Raw genomic sequence first — 19,893 nt, 5'->3', positions numbered from 1 at the left:
AGAAGGTGGTCCTGGAGGTTGGGATGCCACAGTCTGCCTTGATTTGTGTGATGAGATCTGGGGAAATCTCCAGCTGGATTCCTGTAGGAGGGAAAACCAGACACGTCTCGGCCAATGAGGGGCTATGAGGATCTTAGTCCCCCTGTCCTCACAAAGTCTCAAGAGAGTCTTCGCCACTAAGGGAATCGAAGGGTACACCATATAGAACACCCTTGCCCCAATGACAGGCAAGGGCATCTGAGGTTGGTTTGCAGTTTGATCTGTACAGGAAGCAAAACAGACACCTTCCTGTTGCAGAGGGGACATGAACATATCTATGACCGAGCTCCCCTAGAGGCAGAATATCTGATTCGCTACTCCCCGTCCAGGGACCACTCCTGGGGTCTGAAGGCTCAATTCAGCCTGTCCATTACCATGATTTCCATCATGGCCAGGTACATGGTTCTGAGCACCATCCCATGGCACATGGCCCACGACCAGATCTGGACCGCTTGTTGACATACCACATAGCTACCTGGTTGTCTGCGTGGATCAGGCCAATTTTGTTGGACTGCCGATCTATGAAAGCCCATAGCATGTACCTGATCGCACGAAGCTCCAGGAAGTTGATTTGACAGGCGTGTTCCTGGGTGTACCAGAGACCCCAAGTGGTGAGTCCATCTACATTAGTTCCCCGCCCCAGGGTGGATGTACTTGTTTAGGACAATTTGGGTAGGTGGGACTTTGAACAAGATGTCCTGTTCCAGATTTGAAAGTACTCGCCACCAGGAGAATGAGTCCTGGAGAGATGGGGTGACTCAGATGCTCTAAGTGGCCTGGCGCCACAGCGACCTCAGGGTTCATTGGGCTCTGCACGACCAGGGTTCATTGGGCTCTGGGCCGACCACGAGGCAGCTCCGACTGCCTTCCGCAGACGCCATCCAGCCGGTCCTCCGCTTCCTGCGACGTCAGCCAGCACACCAGAGCAGCCAATCAGGGGACAGCTCTGACTGGCCTTTAAATCCGCGCGGCTCCAGGACAGAGCCCTTTCAATCCAGACGCACCGGGACGAGTGGGAGACCTCGAAGCACTGCAGGGCCTGCGTGATGGGCGCCGGAGACCCGCCGGGGTAAGGCCTATTTAATTCGCACTTACCCGCGACCGCCTCCGTCGCCGACCATGAGGCAGCTCCGACTGCCTTCCGCAGACGCCATCCAGCCGGTCCTCCGCTTCCTGCGACGTCAGCCAGCACACGCAGAGCAGCCAATCAGGGGACAGCCCTAATTGGCCTTTAAATCCGAGCGGCTCCTAGGTGTGGGGCAGGCCCCTTTGTGTGCCCCTTCGTGTAGCCCCTAGTGCCACCAGGAAAGGCAAAGTTGTCCTCCAGCCAGTTCATCAAAAGACCTCCGCACCCTACGGAATTACTAGCCTGAAAGCAGAGTCCCGCTGCCTTTGACACCGCAACATGCCGCAACCCGCCAACCCAGACGCGGCGTCCAGCAGACCTAGGCACCTGCAACACTCAACGGAGAAGCAGGAGCGGTGAAACAAACTCGAATCCATAACCGAGCCCGATCGAGGCTGCATTGCTGGCTAAGACTCTCGCCACTCGGTGAGCTTTTCAAAGTGCTGCTACACTGCCCCGTCGTACCTGTTGCTATATGTACCTTATTATATGTACCCTCACCGAATGTAATTTTGCTGCACTGCATATCAACTGCTACACTGTATAACAACTGCTGCACTGTATAACAATCTGCCACCCCTTATTGCACTGTATAACATCTGCTACTCCAAACCGCACCCTTTTCCACTACCCTCCTCATTCACCTCCCATATCCCCTCTACACTGCCCCACCAGACTACCAGCAGTTCCCAATATGGCTGCCTACGCAATCCCTCGCATCCACCACCCACGCTCCAGACTACCTCCCCCTCCCCTCCGTAAATCCCTTATCCCCATCCTCACCTCGCCTCTGACCAAATTCCTCGGTCTCTCCACCCTCTCCATTATACTCATTAATGCTCAATCCCTCTCCAAAAAGACACCACTCCTCAATGACCTACTTACGGACTGCACACCAGACATCTGTGCGGTCACCGAAACATGGCTCAAAAACACAGACACCGTCCTCATAAACCAACTCCCATCTACCCTTTATGACATCTTCCCCATCCACCGACCCAAAAAAAAGAGGAGGAGGAGGACTCCTAGCAGCCAAGAAATACTTGAACCTTAAACCCATCAACATAGCCGCCCCACCCAAACTCGAAATAGGTCTCTTTAGGGCAACTGCCCTGCAAATTTGTCTAGTCTACGCCCCACCCACCACCCTTGAGTCCAACCCCTCTCCCCTAATTGAATTTGTTGTAGAATGGATAAAATCCGATACCCCTTCCATCATCCTCGGAGATTTTAATCTTCATGTTGATTCTCTTCCCCCCTCTGCATCTTGCGAAACCTTCATTCAATCCCTCCTAGCCATAGGCTTCCGACAAATCATAGCATCTCCAACTCATAAAGCTGGTCATACGTTGGACCTGATGTTTATCAACTCTAGCTTCCAAACTACCAACACTCCCACCTGCACCCCAGTGCCTTGGTCCGACCACGGCCTCATTGAAGGCAGACTCTCCGCGAAGAGACCCCTTTCAAGTAACTATAAGTCTCACTCAACCATAATATCTAGAAAAACATGCCCCAGCGACGAACTAACGGACGCTTTAGCCTCCTCCCTGTCAAGACTAGTCTGCTCAGATCCTGACACAGCCTTAGCCTCCTGGAATAACCTCACAGAAGATATTGCCAATAAACTATGCCCACTCTCCGAACGAGTCAAATACCTCCACGAAACCCTCCAAGCCCTGGTACACCCAAGAGCTAAAACCCTAAAAAGCAATCTCAGACAAAAAGAGAGAAAATGGCGCAAGGACCCTACCCCGAACATTCCTCCAGCTACAAAACAACCTTACACAAATACAGACTATCTACCCTCAAACACAAGCGAGACTTCTACGCAAAAAAAAATCCATGAATATAAATTTAACCCCAAAGTGCTTTTCTCCTATGTCGCAAGCCTCACCACCTCCATCCCACCTACCATACCAGACACTGAGGCTGCAGCCAAATGTGAAGAACTGGCCAACTACTTCCAAAGTAAGATCTCCAACCTCCTCTCCAGATTTCCCCTTCCCAATCTCTGTTCCCCCATCCAACCCTCTGTTACCTCTTCATCCCAACCCACAATGGCCACACTTGACGTTACTTCCTCCAAAGAAATCATAAGCCTCCTTCGAAAACTTAAGCCAGCCTCTCACCCCAATGACACCATCCCTACCAAAGCGCTTATAGCCATCCCCAACTGCATTGCCAGGGCCATAGCAGATATCATCAACTGCTCCCTCACCCATGGGATGGTCCCAGATTCACTCAAGCATGCTGTTGCCAAACCCCTCCTTAAGAAACCCTCCCTAGACCCAAAAGACCCCTCCAATTTCCGACCCATCTCCAACCTCCCTTTTATTGCCAAGCTAATGGAAAAAGTTGTTAATTCACAACTCATGGATTACCTTGAAGATCATGCCATCCTCCATGTTTCCCAATTTGGCTTTAGGAAACACCTTAATACCGAATCCTTACTCCTTTCCCTATCCGACTATCTACTCAGAGGCCTGGGCAAAGGCCACAGCTACCTCCTTGCCCTCCTCGACATTTCGGCGGCTTTTGATACCATCAGCCACCACCACCTCCTGACACGGCTAGAAAGCATTCGCATCTCAGGAATAGCTCTCGCCTGGTTCAAATCCTCTCTCTCAAACAAAGTTCTCTGTTAAAATTGGTAACAACCTATCTGCCTCATACCCTTTACAACAAGGGGTTCCCTCAAGGCTCCTCACTGTCTTCAACCCTCTTCAATGTTTACCTCACCCCGCTCTGCCAGCTCCTCTCCGACCTTAAACTCAAATTCTATCTCTATGCTGATGATGTTCAGATCATCATTCCTATTCACAACTCTATATCTGATGCCCTGGAGCACTGGGAAAACTGCCTTGCAGCCATCAACTCCCTCCTCTCAAACCTTCAGCTTGCCCTCAACGTGAACAAAACGGAACTCCTTCTCATTTCCTCGCAACCCCCCGACCTCCCACCTAATGACCCTAAACTTAACCTTCTCACAGGTCAACCATCCGTTAGGGACCTCGGAGTCCTGCTTGATCCCGAACTAAGCTTGAAACCACACATCAACGCTATCCTCAAAGCAGGCTTCTTCAAACTCAACGTTCTCAAAAAACTCCGATCCCTGCTTTACATCCAAGATATCCGCACAGTGATCCAAGCCACCCTCACCTCAAAACTAGACTACTGCAATGCTCTCCTCCTAGGGCTCCCCTTATCTATGATAAAACCTCTCCAATTGTTGCAAAATGCCACCGCAAGACTCATCACTAACACACGTAAACACGAACACATTACCCCCATCCTCAAGGATCTACATTGGCTCCCCATCCTCGCCCGTATTCACTACAAAACTCTGACCATAGTACACAAGTCTATCCACACCCACAACTCCAACTGGCTCGACCTCCCCTTCATTGCCCCCCCTGTCCACTCGTGCCACCAGATCTGCCAGCAAAGGTACCCTACATGTACCTTCCTTGAAAACAGCTCATCTTTCCTCCACCCGTGACTGTGCCCTCTCCATCGCCGGTCCGGCTCTCTGGAACTCCCTACCTGTCCACATGCGCCTCGAACCATGTGCGATCAAATTCAAAAAGAAACTAAAAACATTTCTGTTCAACCAAGCCTACCCAGAATAGTCCCCTCCCACCCTCACCATAGCTCTCACCTCACCCCCCCCCCGGTGATTGCCCTTTCCTTATATTAAGGAGTTAATTACTTTGTAAATTGTTATTCTTCTTGTTATGACTTCTTGTTTTAATCTATTCTTCCATCCTGCACTTGGTTAACCCCCCACCCAGTTCTCCTTCCCTGTTGATATGTATTTTCCAAGCCTTCTGTTAATATGTGAACCGGTATGATGTCCCCACTAATACCGGTATATAAAAGTTTCTAAATAAATAAATAAATATAAACGTGCCAAAGGAGTGACATGGACAGTTGCAGTCATTTGGCCCAACAGCTACAACATTTGCCAAGCTAACACCTGCTGGCTCTGTTTGATCTCTGCCGTGATGGTCAAGGTAATGGTCCTCTGACGAGGCAGGAAAGCCTTGGTCTGAGCCATGTCTAGCAGGGAATCTATGAAGTCCAATTGAAGTGACAGTCTGAGATGGACTTTGGGTAATTGAGAACGAATCCTACAGACTCCAATAACCTGATGGTCAAGCACATGAACCTGGCAGCCCCCTGCCTAAGATGTATTCTTGACCAGCCAATCATCCAGATATGGGAAAACATGCACTCCCAGCCAGCGGAGGTGTGCTACCATCACAGCCAGGCATTTTATGAAGACCTGTGGAGCTGACGCGAGCCCGAATGGCAACACCTGGTACTGGAAGTGCTGATTTCCAACCACGAATAAAAGATACTTCCTGTGAAAGGGGAAGATCTCAATATGAGTGTATGCTTCCTTTAGGTCGAGGGGGCATAGCCAGTCCCCTTTTTGCAAGAGGGGGATCAAGGTGCCTAGGGAAACCCTCTTAAACTTTACTTCTAAAAAAAAAAAAAGGTAATGTGGCCACCTCTTCTTCCTTCTAGTCTGTGTTGGCAGCAGCAACGTTCAAGGAGGAGCTGAAGCACCAAGCCCAGCCAGTGGTGGACCGGATGCTGCAGGGCTTCAGTCCTATGGCACAGATGGCTCCAGGCCTGTCCTCATACTACATGTGAAGATGCACTGTGTGCTTATTGGTGATTTGCCATCTCAGCTGGTATCTGTTCCCTGGACAGCTTCGGTGCCTGGTGGGGAACAAAGGCCTCCCTTTACCGATACGGTGGATGTCACTGGTTCCTCCGAGAAGGAAGCTCTACTGAAGTCTGTGGAGATGCTGAGGCCTGCCACGCCCTCCCATCTCTCCATCCAGTTCCACAGATGCCTGCACTTCTAGATGAAAGCCGAGCACCTAGGGTTTCATCTCCTGTGGCACCGAAGCTGTCCAGGGAACAGACACCAGCTGGGTTGGTAACGCACCAATAAGCACCTTGAGCTTCTCCACAAGTAGTACGAGGACAGGCGGCACTGGGTCTGGAACCATCTGTACCATAGGACTGAAGCCCTGCAGCATCCGGTCCACTACTAGCTGGGCTTGGCGCTCCATCTCCTCCTTGAACGTTGCTGATGGCAACACCGACTGGAAGGAAGGAGAGGTGGCCACATTGCTTCTAAAAAAAAAAAAAAAGTTTAAGATGGTTTACCTAGGCACCTTGATCCCTCCTCTTGCAAAAAGGGAACTGGCTATGCCCCCTCGACCTAAAGGAAGCATACACTCCTTGAATGTTGCCGATGCCAATACAGACAGAGGAAGGTGAGGTGGCCACAACTTCTTTGGACCCTCGAGGTGGATTACTGACTGGCATCAAGACCAGTGGAGACAGTTGCGGAACCCCGGCACCAATGGAGGACTGGCACGCCTCACTGCAGGGTCATTTCGGGGGCATCATGGCAAAAAAATGGTGCATTCCCATGCCTGGCACCGTGCATTGACGGGGACTGGTGCTGATGCTTCCTCGGCTTCCCTCAGTGCTTGTCTCCGGCACCCCTATCCACCGAGGGCATCGATGGAACCAACTGTCCCACCGATGTAGATGGCTCTGTGTCCATCAGTGTGGCTCCTTGGTCCTTCAACGCAGATGGCTCGAATTTCTTCAACCTGAAGAGCTGTTCCAAATTGTCGAGTCCCCCCTTTGGGGTCCATCTGTGCACATAAGTGGTAGCCCCAGACATCTCTCATGTGGATGCATGATAGACATAGTCCTTGGAGGCATTGCTGAAAATTGAACATGGCCATGTTTGACGAAATAAAAGGGGCACGAACTGAAAATGATGGGGGCGGGGCGATGGCTGGTGGGCACAGATGCACAGCCGCCACTAGGAATCACCACAAAAGGAAGCTTTTTCCGAATCGTGAGAAACTGACTAGGAGACGCTACAAGCGGGCCCTGAGAGGGACCTGGCAATGGATCAAAGAGGAAAAACCCATGAAAAACCAAAGTTTTCCACAAGGCCAAACAGCTAAAGTGAGCTCATTCACACTCAGGCCGATACAGTACAGTGCGCTCTGTCACTGGATGCGCGTTTTCCCTTACCCCTTATTCAGTAAGGGGCGGAAAACGCACGTCCAACCCGCCGAACCTAATAGCGCCCTCAACATGCAAATGCATGTTGATGGCCCTATTAGGTATGCCCGCGCGATTCAGTAAGTAAAATGTGCAGCCAAGCCGCACATTTTACTTTCAGAAATTAGCGCCTATTTATTTAAAAACTCTTCTATACCGTCGTTGAGTTAGATAACCATCACAACGGTTTACAAAAAGGCACGTTAACGAAAAATATGAGTAGTATAGATTACAAATTAACCATGTGACAATTTAGTGTCAAAAACTGTGTCAGTCAAGCTTATTTGTTCGGAAGATATTATGCGGTTTTAATTTAACATTAAAATGCATTTTGTAGGTTAAAAGTAATAACCCAAAGGTAGGCGCTAATTTCTTCGGGCACCGGGAAAGTGCACAGAAAAGCAGTAAAAACTGCTTTTCTGTGCACCCTCTTGACTTATTATCATGGAGATATTAAGTCGGAGGTCCCGAAGGGTAAAAAGTAAAAAAAAAAAAAAAAAGAAAAAATTTGAAGTCGGCCAGCAGCTGTCGGGTCGAAAACCGGACACTCAATTTTGCCGGCGTTCGGTTTCCGAGCCTGTAGCTGTAAGCGGGCTCGAGAACCAACGCCGGCAAAATTGAGCGTCGGCTGTCAAACTTGCTGACAGCCGCCGCTCCAGGCCAAAAGGAGGCACTAGGGACGCGCTAATGTCCCTAGCGCCTCCTTTTGCCCGTTTCTACCGCCGGACCTAATTTAAATACTGCATCGCGTGCACAGGCGAGTGGCCTGTGCGCGCGCCGGGAGAGCGGGCGTTCACCCGCTCTCCCGTGGACTTTACTGAATCGGCCTGACTGAGGCTTACAGCTCCGCGGAAAGAGAGACTGGAGAGGGACTGTGTGTGGATGCATGGCATAGGGCATGCTCAGTGTGCCTAGTCAAAGTTCTAGAAATTATGACATAAGTTTTCCGCATCGGGGCTCCATCTGTCGTCACCCATGTGTGAGGACTATCATCCTGCTCTCCTCTGAGAAATGAACACACACATATTCCTAAGAGAGCAGAATGAGAAATGAAGTTTTATCACAAAAGTGCAGAACTATACACTTCCAGCTTAGAAAACCAAAGGAGCAGTACACAGTGGCAGGTGACATACTGTTATGCATCAAGGACAAGACTTTGGAGAGATCATGTCTTCTGATTTTAAAGTTACAAAACAACGTGAAAGGGAAGTGGCCAGAGTCAGAAGGATGCTAGGCTGGATAGGAAGAGCATAACCAGTAGGAAAAAAAAAGTTGGTAATGCCTCCGTACAGGTCATTGCGAGAACTTATCTAGAATATGTATCTGAATTCTGAGTCTACACCTCAAAGTATATTGAGAGGCTGGAAGTGGTCCAGAGAAAGGCTACCAGAGTAGTGCAGGGCCTATATCATATAAAATGAAACTACATATGAAATGAGACTTAAGGACCTAAATGTGTTTCCAGAGGAACCAAAACTAGAGAAATGTGATAGAAATATTCAAATACCTCAAAAATATAAATAAGAAAGCAGCAAACCTTTTCAGAGGAAGAGATGCTCTAAATTATAAGACGTCATTGTAAGAGTCTTGAGGTGACAAAAATAGTAACTAAAAAAAAGGAAGCATAGGATAAGACCAGAGGATCCCTAGCTGTGAAGCAGTGAGGGAAAATCCAGAGAGCAATTGAGATAGATCAATTGAGGTATATGGCAGTGCAGCAGAAGTAAAGCTGGGCAAACTAGATGAGCAGGCTTAATTGCTCCTACTTATCATATTCCTTTATTTCTATCCCAGGTGCTTACCGTTGCTAGCCTCTTGTCCATTTCAGGACCTGCTTTTTCCACAGCAGTTTTCTGGATAAAGCAGCATGCTAATTCGCAGTTGTCTTGTGCTAGCTGTGCAGCCGCCTGCTCCATCATTTCCCGCTGCTGTGGAGACGCCGCCTAACAGGAACAAGACAGGCTTAATTCCTTAATGCAATCTTGCAGAAATAGCAGCCCTTCAAAAACTACTGAATGTACACTGCAAATAAGAATACAGATTTATCATAGACTAATCTTTGCTAAAATCACTAGTATCATCTAGGTTCCTCAAAATTTATTTTGCCATATCTTGCTTACATTATTTCCTTTTATTCCAAAGTCATCTTTCTGTCTCTAAATATTATATTTATATTGTTACATGTTTGTAATAAAAACAGATTATGTACATCACATATAACAGTAGTGGACATACCCGCAGCGCAGTAGCAAAACTATTTTTCAGGTTTGTGGCAATGCTCATAAGTAGAGGCTCCCGGCATGTGATCATGGCCATTCCTGCAGTCAAGTTGCGCATCATGTGATGGGCTGCCACCCGCATCCGTGATTCCTCTGAATCCAATGCAAAATCCTTTCTGACTATTTGTTCGCAAGTAGTCATGGCAATCTTGATAGAGCGATCTACTACTGGGTGGACAAGCTCTTGGACAGCACGTTCTATTGCCTGACGCACACATTGTTTCAACTGGGGATGAGCCTGAAACAATGGGATCTATGAAAAACAATAAGGAATGGTGGTCAAATGAGTAGAGAGAACACTGTCAACATCATACATCACCAGTAACACAAGTTTGCTAACTAGGAGATTTCAATCCCCTAAGGTCAGGCTTCAGGGATTCACTGTGCTCTAAGTGCTGAGCTCTTAAGGTTGCAGAAGAGCATGTAATTAAAGGAAAATTGGTTCTTACCTGCTAATTTTCTTTCCTGTAATACCACAGATCAGTGGGTTATGCACTCCCACCAGCAGATGGAGTCAGAGAGCAAAGCTTTGAGGCACTGGTATCCCAAGTATGCCACCTGCAGCTCATCAGTATTTATCGATAGCCAAGCAAAATATAATTGACAAAAAACCAAAATATTATAGAATCATTCTGATAGATTCCCTATGTACAACAGCTAACCATTAGGTAAACCAATCTTTCGGCAGTAGCACCCTGGAGGGATCCTGAACTGCTCTGTGGTATTACAGAAACGAAAATTAGCAGGTAAGAACCAATTTTCCTTTCCTGTACATACCCAGATCAGTCCAGACCAGTGGGATGTACCAAAGCCACATTACACCAGGCGGGAACCCGAAAGACCTGCTTGCAAGACACTCTTCCCAAAAAGTGCTTTGTCCGGATCCGTAACATCCAGACGATAATGCCTTGTGAAGGTATGCAGGGAAGACCAGACTGCGGCTCTAGAAATCTCCTAACAACTGACACTCCGCCCAAGAAGCCGCTTGCGCTCTCGTCGAGTGAGCTATCAAACCAGTTGGGAAGGGGTGACCCTTCCTGATGTAGGCCAAGCAAATTGTTTCCTTCAGCCAGTGAGCCAAGGATGCCTTTTCACCCTTCTTTGGACCTCCAAAGAGCACAAAAAGGTGATCCAATTTTCGAAAGGAGTTAGTGACTTAAATACCGAAGGAGAATCCGGCGGACATCTAACAGATGAAGATCTCTTCCCATTGTGGGGTCACGAGCCCAATCAGGAGATCTGGGTAACTCCACGGACTGATTAACATGAAAGGCAGACACCATTTTCGGCAAAAAGGAAGAGACCATACACAAGGACACTCTCTTAGCCGAGATGAGAGGAAAGAGCCTGCAATTCTGAGATATGCCTCGCAGAACAGATGGCCACCAAGAACAGTCTTCAAGGTGAGGTCCTTTAAGGAAGCGTGTCCCAGAGGCTCAAAAGGGGAATCGAGAAGTGCCCTCAACACCAGATTAAGATTCCACTCTGGGCATAAAACTTATGAAGAGGGCAATGTAGGTGCTTCACCCCTTTCAGGAAATGGACAATGTCTGAGTGGCTGGCTAGAGGCCTACCACCTAATTGCCCTAGGAGAACCAGGGCCGAAACCTGAACACCCAGAGAACTATAAGCCAAACCTTTAGATAATCCTGCTTGCAAAAACCCTAAGACCTGAGGAATGGTAACCAACAACGGCACTGCACCCTGCTTGGTCACACCAGACCTTCAAACACCTTCCACACTTGAGCGTATGCCATAGATGTCGAGGGCCCGCCCGGACTGAAGCAGAGTGGAAATCACCTGTTCCAAATAACCTTTCATCCGTAACCACCGTCTCTCAAACACCAGGCTGCGAGAGAGAACTGATCCTCCTGATCCGAAAAAATGGGCCCTTGTCGCAGGAGGTTCGGCAGATGAGCTAGGCATAGCAGGCCGTCTGTCGCCAACTGTCCCAGGTCCACAAACCATGGCCACCGCAGCCACTCTGGTGCCACCAGAATTACCGAACTGGGATGGTCCTCTGTGCGGAGAAGAACGCGCCCGATCAGGGGGCCATGGAGGAAAGGCATACAGGAGGATTCCGATTGGCCACTTGCAGACTAGAAGTCTACTCCTACCTCCCCGATTTCCTTCTTTCGGCTGCCAAACCAGTCTTTCTTGCGTTGACACAGGTCACCATGAGGTCCAGTTGGGGGAACTCCCCATCGGGCACAAATGTGATTCCAACTCTCCTGGGATAGTTCCCACTCCCCGGGATCCAGCCTGTTGACGACTGAGAAGTACAGAGAAGGACAACCAAAATGATAAAGGGGATGGAACAGCTCCCCAATGAGGAAAGGCTGAAGAGGTTTGGGCTGTTCGGCTTGGAGAAGAGACAGCTGAGGGGGGATACGATAGAGGTCTTTAAGATCATGAGAGGTCTTGTACGAGTACATGTGATTCGGTTATTTACACTTTTGAATAATAGAAGGACTAGAGGGCATTCCATGAAGTTAGCAAGTAGCACATTTAAGACTAATCGGAGAAAATTCTTTTTCACTCAACGCACAATAAAGCTCTGGAATTTGTTGCCAGAGGATGTGGTTAGTGCAGTTAGTGTAGCTGGGTTCAAAAAAGGTTTGGATAAGTTCTTGAAGGAGAAGTCCATTAATGGCTATTAATCAAGTTTACTTAGGGAATAGCCACTGCTATTAATTGCATCAGTAGCATGGGATCTTTTTATTGTTTGGGTAATTGCCAGGTTCTTGTGGCCTGGTTTGGCCTCTGATGGAAACAGGATGCTGGGCTTGATGGACCCTTGGTCTGACCCAGCATGGCAATTTTATGTTCTTATGTTGTCCACGCCTGCTACATGAGAGGCTGCGATGCCTTCCAGATGAAGCTCAGCCCAAGCGAGGAGGAGGTGTGTGTCCTGTGCCACGGCTGGACTCCTGGTTCCTCCCTGGCAATTGATATATGCCACCATGGTGGCGTTGTCAGAGAAGACTCAAACCATTCTCCCCTGCACCAGGGACTGGAATGCCAACAATGCTTTGCGGTCTGCCCTTGTCTCTAGGCAATTGATAGACCACGACCGTTTGGGTAAGGACTAGGTTCCCTGCGCCACATAACAGAGGCACACTGCTCCCCAGTCTTGAAGGCTTGCATCCGTCGTCACGATCATCCAATCTGGGACTTCAAGGGGCATCCCGTTCTGAAAGTTGTCTTCTGACAGCCACCATTGCAGGCTGGACCTGATTCGCTGCGACAAAGGCAGGGACAACTGGTATTGCTCAGACAATGGGTCTCACCGCGACAGTAGATCTCTCTGCAACGGTCACAGGTGAGCGAAGGCCCAAGGCACCAATTCCAACGTCGAAGCTATGAACCCCAGAACTTGTAGGTAATCCCACACTCTGGGAATTGGAAGCTGTAACAAGAGATGCACTTGTTACAATTTGTACATCCTGTTGTTCGTGAGAAGCACCCTGCCCTGGAGGGTGTTGAAAACGAGCTCCCAAATTCTCCAGACACTGACGGAGTCAGATGACTTTTCGCTTCGTTGATTACCCAGCCTAGGGTCTGGAGACATAAGAACATAAGAACATGCCATACTGGGTCAGACCAAGGGTCCATCAAGCCCAGCATCCTGTTTCCAACAGTGGCCTAATCCAGGCCATAAGAACCTGGCAAGTACCCAAAAACTAAGTCTATTCCATGTTACCGTTGCTAGTAATAGCAGTGGCTATTTTCTAAGTCAACTTAATTAATAGCAGGTAATGAATCACACGAAGAACCGTCCGCTCGCCTTCCTCTTCCGACTTGGCTCGAATCAGCCAATCGTCAAGGTAAGGATGGACCATTATCCCTTCCTTCCGAAGGGTCGCCACCACCACGACCATCACCTTGGTAAAGGTGTGCAGGGCCGTCCCCAGTATGAACAGCAGCGCCCGGAACTGAAAATGCTGACCCAGGATCTTGAAACATAGGAAACTCTGGTGAGCGCTGTGAATCGGGATGAGTAGATAAGCCTCGGTGAGATCCAAGGAGGAGAGGAAATCTCCCTTTCAAACCGCTGCGATGACTGTTCGAAGTGTTTCCATTCAAAAACAGGGCACCTTCAAGCAGTGATTCACCTTCTGTAGGTCCAGGATGGGTCATAAAGTGCTCTCCATTTTGGGAACCACAAAATAAATGGAGTACCGTCCCCTCCCCCATATGGCATGGGGACGATCGCCTTCAGGGCCAGCAATCTTTGTAGAGTGTCCGCTACCACGGCTCGCTTGTTGCGGGATAGCATCATGATTCCACAAAGGCCAGCATGAGAGGCCGAGAAAATTCTAAGGTGTAACCTTCTTTTACCACCTCCAACACTCAGCGATCGGAGGTGATCCTGACACATTCCTCGTAAAATTGTTATAACCTGCCCCTAATCATCCCGTCCGAGGAGTGGGCGGGCCTGATTTCATTGGACAGGCTTCCCAGTTCCGGATCCCTGACTGAAATCACCTTTGGCAGGACGACTGGAGCCACGAAAGGACTGTGTACGGGAAGAGGTCTGTCTGGAATCAGAGGGTGAAACACTCTTCCCCGATCTGCTTTTTCGGAAATCCCGAAAACTGGATCGAGGACCGAATGATTTCCTGTAGGGCTTTCTATCTTCCGGCGGTTTATCACCCTTGGAATGCCCCAGAGATTTCATCAACTGATCCAAATCCTCTCCAAACAGCAACTTCTCTCGAAAAAGCAGACTGCACAGTTGCGACTTGGAGGAAGCATCCGCTGCCCAATTGTGGAGCCATAGGAGTTGCTGAGCCGCCACTGAGGAGACCATAGTCTGGGCCACCGAACGCATGAAATCATATAAGGCATCCGCCACATATGCTACTGCTGCCTCCAGACGAGCCGCCTGAGAAGCTGACAGTCCCAGAAGACTATGGACCCTGCGGTTTTTGAATCCGACAAACACACTCTTTGCATCATTCTGGCACACACTGCCGCCTGAAGTCCTAAGGAGACCTTGAACACCCGCTTCAGATGCAGTTCCAGCTTGTGGTCCTGCACATCTCTTCGAGCAGCTGCTCCCGCCACTGGAATGGTCATCTTCTTGGTCACCACTGCTATAGCTGCATCCACCTTAGATACCCTGAGGCATTCTAAATGTTCTTCCATTAGTGGGTAGAGTTTTTGCATCACCCGGCCAACTTTAAGCCCCGCCTCCGGGGATTCCCACTCCTGGCTGATGAGCTTTTGAATCTTCTTCGGGATGGGAAAAGCACTAGGTGGACCCCAGAGACATCCAGGACTGGGATTACTCCCTCTCTGTCAGAATCTTCCAGTGAGGGTCTCACCCCCCAATTCCTCAAGCACCTGGGGAATAAGGGGGCGCAATTCCTCCCTCTTAAACAGCTGGACTACGCGGGGGTCATCCCCCTCCGCACTAGGTTCCACTGGATCCTGATCGTCGCCCGTATCTACATCTGGAAGGACGTCACCTTTATCTGCAGCAATGTCCCTTGGGGGGGGGGGGGGGGGGGGGCAGAGTGGAGTCGTTCCCCTGCTGGTCAACTGCACCAGCTAGATCCTCCCGAGCCAAAAGTTGCCTGGGATGGACGACCGTCAGTTCGCTTGGGAACTCCCACGCTCCCATTCTGGGCTCTGCGCTTCGTGAGCTTCCGAGTCAGAAATGCTTCATGCATGAGAGGCACAAATTCCAATGAAAATCCCCCCCGGTCCCATCTCGTCACTGCTAGAATCAGTGTCTGTGTCTCTCGATTCCTCCGGTCTCGGAGTCTGCGCAGTGGGGGACAGCGGGGGTTAGACCCTTCCGTTAGACCCAGCCGCTGAGCCTGACCTGCGTGCAGACATTTTAGGTTTGGTCCTCTTGTCTGAGGCCCATTCCCCACCCACTGCACAGTCTATGCACAGTGACAGGGGGTCTAAATAAGCTGACCATACTCCGCAAGCCTTACAGGGTTCCAGAGGAGTTTCTGCCATGTTCCTCCTGCAAAAAGGAGCATATAACTCCCCCCCCCCCGAAGAAAACAGGTGCTGCCACCCAGCCCTGATGACCCCCACCAAAAACACTGCAAAAATCGGCCCCAGGGACGCTGGGGAGCCGCGTGGGAGGTAGAAAAAGAAAACAAAATGGTCACCGCGGTAAAAATAGCTCTGGAGCCAGCGGTAAAAGTGAGGCAGGGATCCTAAAAACATCCTCGGAGGTTCTTACCAGGGCTGAAACACTCTCCCCTCCTCTTCAGGGCTCTGCACCACCAGGCAGACTGATTTACCTCAGGAGCCGCGGTGAACAGGGAACTTGGAGCTGGGTTTTTTTTTGTTTTTTTTTAACACAGAAACTAACTTCTAGTAACAGAAAAAAATAAAGCCTAAGCTAAGAATAATAGAAAAAAATCCTCAAAGGGGCTACTTCCCTGTACCGCAGACACTGAGGGGGAGTCTTCGGGTCGCTGAGGGAGCCAGTCACCTGGCTATCAGGGGACCCAGAACCACATGGGCTAGCACCGCCAGGGGTAATCAATCCCCCATTCGCCCGGCTCTACCTGAGGGGTGGCCCAGACACTGAACCTAGCACCTCATGGAGTAAAAAAAATCCGTCTCACACAGAGCTGCAGGATACACGACCACCATCTGCTGGAGTCAGAGAAATACTGATGAGCTGCAGATGGCACACTTGGGATACCAGTGCCTCGAAGCTTTACTCTCTGACTCCATCTGCTGGTGGGAGTGCATAGCCCACTGGTCTGGTCTGGGTATGTACAGGAACATTCTATACATTGGAAACCATGACTTCAATATCAAACGTTACCAGGGGAGACACCTTTCTCTATGCCAGTATTGGTACACAGGACGGTGTAAGCACAGGAAACTGTCAGTATTCTATGTCAAAGCAATGGAGCTAGATAGCTGTCCCTAAAAAATACAAGGGAACTTTAAAACTTCCAAACAGGATGAGGGCATCCTCAAGGATAAAACCCTCATCTCCAAATACCAACCAGAAGAGATAGCAAAGGTGCTTACATGTTACAGGTGTTCTCTATAGACAGTAGAATAAACCAACCATACAAGTGGGTGACATCACTGAATGGCACAGATTCAGAGTACGCTTTCAAATTCCAGAAAGACTAAAAAGCTTGAGTATGCAAAGGAATTCCTGTGCTGCTGCCACTCCATGCCCTTTCAGTTTAATACCTATCTAAAAAATCTCAACTCTGAAACAGAGTGTGGGATTGTGTGGCTGGTTTGTCCTACTGTCCACAGAGAACACATGTTACAGGGTAAGCAACTTCACTTTCTCCATGGACAAGCAGGATGAATCCAGCCACACAAGTGGAGTCTCCCAAGCTGAGAGCTGCAATGAAATTGATGCACTGTTTTTGGTTACAAAGTCATTGCAACCCAGTAACAGAAGTTGCAGGGAGAGTTGAGCATTTCAAAAAGTTTTAGGACTGCTTGTCGAAAGCTTCTGTTTTTTCTAGATTCTTCCTCCAGACAGTAATGTTTTTAAAAATTTGAATGGAAGACCAAGCTGCTTCTTTGCAAATATCAGTTACTGAAGCTCAACTGTGATGAGCTAGGATGTTGAAGGCACTCTTATTTGATGTGCTTTTATCTTGGAAGTTAATCGATATCCTGTAAGCATGTAATGTGAAATGCAGTTTGAGAGCCATATGTACAAAGCCTATTTCTTTGCTGGCAGACCTTGCATTGGCATAGCATATAACACACAATTGAGAGTATTTTCTGAACATCTTTGTCCTTTCCAAATAAAAAAAGTAATGCTCTTCTGCAGTCCAAGGAATGAAGAGTTTGTTCCACCCTGGTGAATGAGGCTTTGAAAAGAACACCGACAAAAAGAAATCTATATCTATAGATATACAAAAATCATATGCTTGTGGGGCCAGATGCTGTTTATTTGGGACTGGTGGGGTGTGCATGCATACTTACCCTACTAGTTACTATTTAGAGAGCAGGAGGCCCGGGCTGCTGGCCAAAACCACCTGCTAGCAGCTGACTGGAGGAGCCCACTCATCAGTGGCTGACCCAAGGAATCAGTGAGGCTTCTCCAAGGTTGTCCCCCCATTACTTAGACTTTAACCATTGCACTGTCCATGGGCATAAGCGATCCTGTCATTCCTGCCCAGCTGCTCCTGTATTGCAAAGCGGCTGCTGTATCACAACATAATGGCACCATTGTGAAATGTCTGTGCAGCTGGGCAGGAGTGACTGCCAATGCCCTCAGAAAACCCAGATAGCTATGAAGTAAAGGCTGAGGTGGCAGGAGGGATCCTGGGGGGATAACAGATTATTTTTTATTTTTAGGGGTGGAGCAAGCCAGGCAAGATCTTTTCGAGGATCCCTGGAGATGTCTACGGTCCTAGAGTCAGGTTACTGGGAGGCAGAGTGTGCTGGGCACAAGCTAGGTAAGGGGGTGCTATACTGGGCTCTGGAAAGGGCAGGGGTAAAGACTGCTGGGATTGGGCCAGTGAGAGGGGAGGGAGTGCTGTAGTCTGGATGATGTAGTCAAAGAGTGGCACATGAACTGCCAAGATTGGGCTCAGGAGGGGACAGAATATGTTGGTGTTTGGCAGGGAAATAGGGAGAGCCTACTAGGGCAGGAAAGGTAGTGCTGGAATTAAGCTATTGAGAGTGGGGTTCAAACTGTGCTGGGGCTAGGCTAGTGAAAGGGGAAGGAAGTATTCAGGTAGGGCTGGGGGAGGGGGATCAGTATACAGGTATGGGCTGGTGAGAAGTGAATGAAGTGCTGGCATACAGCTCAGAAGGACAGAAGTTCCAGGTAAAGTTACAAATGAGGAGGATAACAGTGAATGGGGGGCCTCCATGGAATTTCAATGAGTTTTAGCTAGTCAGATACTATATGGGAAGAAATTTTGGATTTTTCCTCATTACTTTATTTTTGAAAAGCTGCAAGTATGGAGAGTGAATCACTAAAGCTTGGTGCTCATTTACTCTGAACTAATGTAATCACTATCAGAAAAAATCTAAGTCGGATACCTGAGATTACTGTAGTTAGACTCAAAGGGAGGATTTATTAAAGTAATACTTATAATACTGAGCTGTAATTTTTACTTTTGAAGGAAACCGTAAACTTTGTATTATTGTGCTTTCAATATCCAAGCTGTAAGAGCCAGGGACTATAAACTGGGGTGGAAGAGGTAACGTCAATGTTGGAACAATTGGTATAATTATAGTGAGAGCTATTGCTAGCCTTTGAAGGCATGAGAACTATGCCTGCCATGGCCAAAAAGGAGCTATCGATATGACTTTTTGTATGTCTTTCCTTAATTTCACAGCCATCTTAGATATAAGAGGAAATGGTGTGAAAGCATAAAATTATTGATCTGACCATTGAATTTTGAAAGCTTCCCTTGCTACCACATTTGGAGCTAGTCTTTTTGAGCAGTATAGAGGAAACTTGTGCTTTGAAGTGCTGCAAAGAGATGTTCCCCAGCATTGTAAGAGACTTGGACTGTGAAAAGGTAGAACACTCATGAGATTGGCGACATCAGGTTAAGAAATTTGCTAGGATGATGGATTTTCCTGGCAGATAAAATGCTAAAATAAGCATAGTCCTTCAAAGTGCCCAACACCAAATTCTGCATGCTTCCTTGCAAAGCCCATGCTTCCCCACCCATATCCATACCGCTGAACCTAACCATTTCCTTGGAAATTAGAAGAGCGTTGAAAATTGCACTCAATTTCAATTGATTTATATGGCACTGCATGACCAGATTGGATCAGGGTCCTTGAGAATAAGTTTTGTTGAGATGGGCTTCCATCCTTATAATGATACATAAAGCAAGTGTTGCTTACCTGTAACAGGTGTTCTCACAGGACAGCAGGATGTTAGTCCTCACAAATGGGTGTCGTCAGGATGGAGCCCAATCACGGAAAACTTCTGTCAAAGTTTCCAGAACTTTGACTGGCCTCTACTGGGCATGCTCAGCATGGCACCAACCCTGCAGCCAGCAGGGGTCCCCCTTCAGTCTTATTTGATAGCTACAGGCAGTGCCGAAAAAATAAAACAAAACGTTACGAACCCAACACCGCGGGGCAGCGGGCGGGTTTCGTGAGGACTAACATCCTGCTGTCCTGTGAGAACACCTGTTACAGGTAAGCAATACTTGCTTTCTCACAGGATAAGCAGGATGGTAGTCCTCAAATATGGGTGAGTACCGAGCTGAGGATGTCCGAACATGCACCAAATGTACCCAACAGCGTGCAATAGGCACCACAACTAGGGTGGAATTTGGTAGAGGGCATCCTGAACCCCACCGGGCAGGCGGAAGGGTGTTGGTACGTCACGTTGGAAATAGGTTACGC

General features: G+C 48.6%; 1 protein-coding gene across 1 annotated transcript in view; it reads right to left on the bottom strand.

Annotated features, from left to right (window-relative positions):
- The window catches only part of CNOT1 (CCR4-NOT transcription complex subunit 1), a 987,642-nt gene that overhangs the window by 254,945 nt on the left and 712,804 nt on the right, over window positions 1-19,893 (bottom strand). The window contains 2 exon segments of the mRNA XM_029609242.1: window positions 9,076-9,216; window positions 9,509-9,805. Coding sequence (XP_029465102.1) covers window positions 9,076-9,216; window positions 9,509-9,805 — 438 coding nt within the window.

This window comes from Rhinatrema bivittatum, chromosome 7 (assembly GCF_901001135.1).
Source record: "Rhinatrema bivittatum chromosome 7, aRhiBiv1.1, whole genome shotgun sequence".
NCBI classification, from domain to species: domain Eukaryota; kingdom Metazoa; phylum Chordata; class Amphibia; order Gymnophiona; family Rhinatrematidae; genus Rhinatrema; species Rhinatrema bivittatum.
Note: the sequence above shows the minus strand (reverse complement) of the source record. Positions and strands in the feature narration are given on the sequence as shown.